Raw genomic sequence first — 2,889 nt, 5'->3', positions numbered from 1 at the left:
ATTTCATGTCATTAGCACCTCTAGTAATATATTTACTGAGAAATATGGTGACATGTTCAATACTTATTTTACCCACTGTAAGAAGCCCACTGACAAATTCAAACCTATGTTTCTAAATGGCAGAGAAGGAAAAATAACGATTGTATGTTTAGTGGTTGAAAATCTATTGTACTTAGATTGTGATTTTTTTATACGAATTTAAAGAACTTGTTGCTAAACAATTTATTTAAAAATCGTAAATAACGTTGTGTTTTACTGAATCCTTCGTAATTTGTTGAACAAACATTTAATGTATGGGTTATTTGCTTCTGATTTAAACCTTTGACCTAATCTTGTGAAACTCCTGCAAGATGTTTCACCAGTTCTTCACAAAAGTTTGCACATCTTTAGGAAAATAATTTTTATCTTTTACAGACTAATGATGTTTTCTCTCTTTTTATTTTTTGAAAACCGTATTCATTAAGTTAATTTCTGCAATTTTTCTGCTTTGTCTCGACAGGTCACGCATTACAAGCAGTACCCACCCAACACAAGTAAAATGTACTCGTACTTCGAGTGCCGTGAGAAGAGGACAGATCCTACCAAAAGCAGAAAAGTTAAATACGACCAAACCGTCTTTTACGGCCTACAGTACATCCTCCACAAATACTTAAAAGGTAAGTTTGTAATGGTGGTGCTAACGGGGCTTGTATTTGGTTTGGCAGAGGAAATGAGACAAGATCGGCAGTGATCACTGCTCCCAACTTAAAAGTTTCATTTACCTGTATTTTGGTAACTGCCACGTCAGAAAAGAAGCAGAGCAAGATGCTATCTGAACAATAAAGGTGCGTGTACGCAGTAAAAGATAAAGGTACTAAGCTGAAAGGGTACATTTGTTTAACTAGAAGGGTCATGATTTAGACCTTAGGGTGCAAAAATGTACCTTTTTAAGGTGTAAATAAAAAAATAAAGTCTAGTTTAGTCTACTAGTATGCTCATACCCTCATGTACTGACAAGCTAATGTACCTATATGCTTATTTCTGGGCCTTGATTTTTTTATTTTTTTATTTTTTACAGTGTATGTCAAAACATTATCCCAAATATTCACTGCAAGCTTCATTTTACCAAACTTGGCGAAAAGCTTGAGTGTTTTATATTTTTAATTGTGTAAAATGCTGAGTCAGCATTTGCACAGTTTTCGTGTTTATAATTGAKCTTGTTCAGGATATTACAGCTACTATGACTTCTGTTTTTTGTAAATTTACTCTTGAAATATTAAATTTTATTTACTTTTTTCTCTCATTGAAATGCATTTAGATTTTTCAAATCTTTCTGAAACATTGTGCTCTTTCAAATAGACGTCAGCACTCTTGCTTTGTTTTTGTCTCGTTATTCGTCCTTTTCATTTTTTTTTCTTCAAGTGGTGGCGTTTAAGTATCTGGGTGTCTTGTTCATGAGTGATGGCAGGACGGAGCGGGAGGTGGATCAATGGGTCGGGGGTCTTGTCCTCAGTAATGAGTGCGTTGCTTCAGTCAGTCGCGGTGAAGAGGGAATTGAGTCGAAGGGCAAAGCTATTGGTCTGTCTATGTTTTAACCCTCACCTGTGCTCATGAGGTTTGAGTTATGACTGAAAGGACAAAATCCTGGACAGAATCAGCCAAAATGAGCTCCCTTTAGGGTGGCTGGGCCTTAGAGAAGGTAGGGTGGGGATCTCTTCTCAATACTTGTGCTCAGTATCAGTAGATTTTTAATTATAATAGATCTTTTTGATACTTATGATCCAAATCTATTCTAAACTCATTGTATTGTTTAGGAGTGCGTTGATGGGACAGGTGTTTTCTGTTGAGTCCTGCAGCAGCTGTTGTTTCATTCATTTATTAAACAAGGAGGTCCTAAGTGCTTTACACTWATTGCAAACCATAAAACAGAAAATCAAAAAGTCTCTTATCAACGGCAGTCGCAGTGTAAGGTATATAAAATTATCTCTGCTCCGACTGGAGTTTGATGTTTACAAGAGTTAGTGGGATCCCGAGAGATCAAGAGAGACTGGGGTGGAAACAAAGAGTCTCCCTCCTGTCTCTCCTAAGAGGATTTCATGGTGTGGTGGAGGTGCAGGGGAGAGTGTCAGAGACAACAGAGGGACAGGAGACAAAAGGACAGCTGCTGTTTCACTGTTCCGGGGAGAAAGACCAGTCGACCCTGGGCAGCGTCTGTTCTCACTCAAAGAGCACCGTGAACCCTCATACTTGAAGAGCCGAGCAAGTGGTTTGTAGTTTTCTATAAGGAATGAATCTTTTTTTTAAAGAGAAAACTCTGTTTTAGATTTTACAGAAACTGGTGAATACTTCGATCCTGATATTGCAAGCTGAACATTTTAATGTCTTACTGCACGTGAAAACTTTAAGAAGAGATTCTAAAAAAAATGGTAAAAAAAAAAAAAAATGTCACCAGAAGTTCTAAACTTTCCTTAGGTGTTCAAAATACCACCATGTCTTCATACTTGTGTATGTATATCTTCTTGTTGTGTTTGGCAAATTTCATTGTTTTAAAACAGATGAAATGACTCCAGGAGGTTGCTGGCCTGTGTGTGTGTGTGTGTCCTTGTTTTTACTATTTGGTGGGGACAATTTTTCAGGAAAATACAGCCTCGTGGGGACCGGGTGCTCATTGTGGGGCCCAAAGCCTGGGTGGGTAGGTTTAGGACCAAGGTGTGAATTGAGTTTAGGTTAGTTTTAGGGTAGGTAGGGTACCTGTGGGGTTAGTTTTAGGGTAAATGGTCAGGGTTAGGATATAAAATTTAAAAAAAAGGAATGGAAGTCAATGGAAAGTCCCCACAAGGAAATAGAGACATAGTGTGTGTGTGTGTGTGTGTGTGTGTGTGTGTGTGTGTGTGTGTGTGTGTGTGTGTG

At 37.9% G+C, this 2,889-nt stretch overlaps 1 protein-coding gene across 1 annotated transcript in view; it reads left to right on the top strand.

The window, feature by feature from the left end:
• nampt1 (nicotinamide phosphoribosyltransferase 1) overlaps nt 1-2,889 on the top strand; it is a gene marked incomplete at its 5' end in the record, with an annotated part of 26,350 nt that overhangs the window by 9,732 nt on the left and 13,729 nt on the right. The window contains 1 exon segment of the mRNA XM_014032934.1: nt 500-656. Within this exon segment, the coding sequence (XP_013888388.1) occupies nt 500-656 (157 nt within the window).

This window comes from Austrofundulus limnaeus, unplaced genomic scaffold (assembly GCF_001266775.1).
Source record: "Austrofundulus limnaeus strain Quisiro unplaced genomic scaffold, Austrofundulus_limnaeus-1.0 Scaffold1579, whole genome shotgun sequence".
NCBI classification, from domain to species: domain Eukaryota; kingdom Metazoa; phylum Chordata; class Actinopteri; order Cyprinodontiformes; family Rivulidae; genus Austrofundulus; species Austrofundulus limnaeus.
The sequence above is the reverse complement of the archived record's forward strand: the minus strand, read 5'-3'. Positions and strand labels throughout refer to the sequence as shown.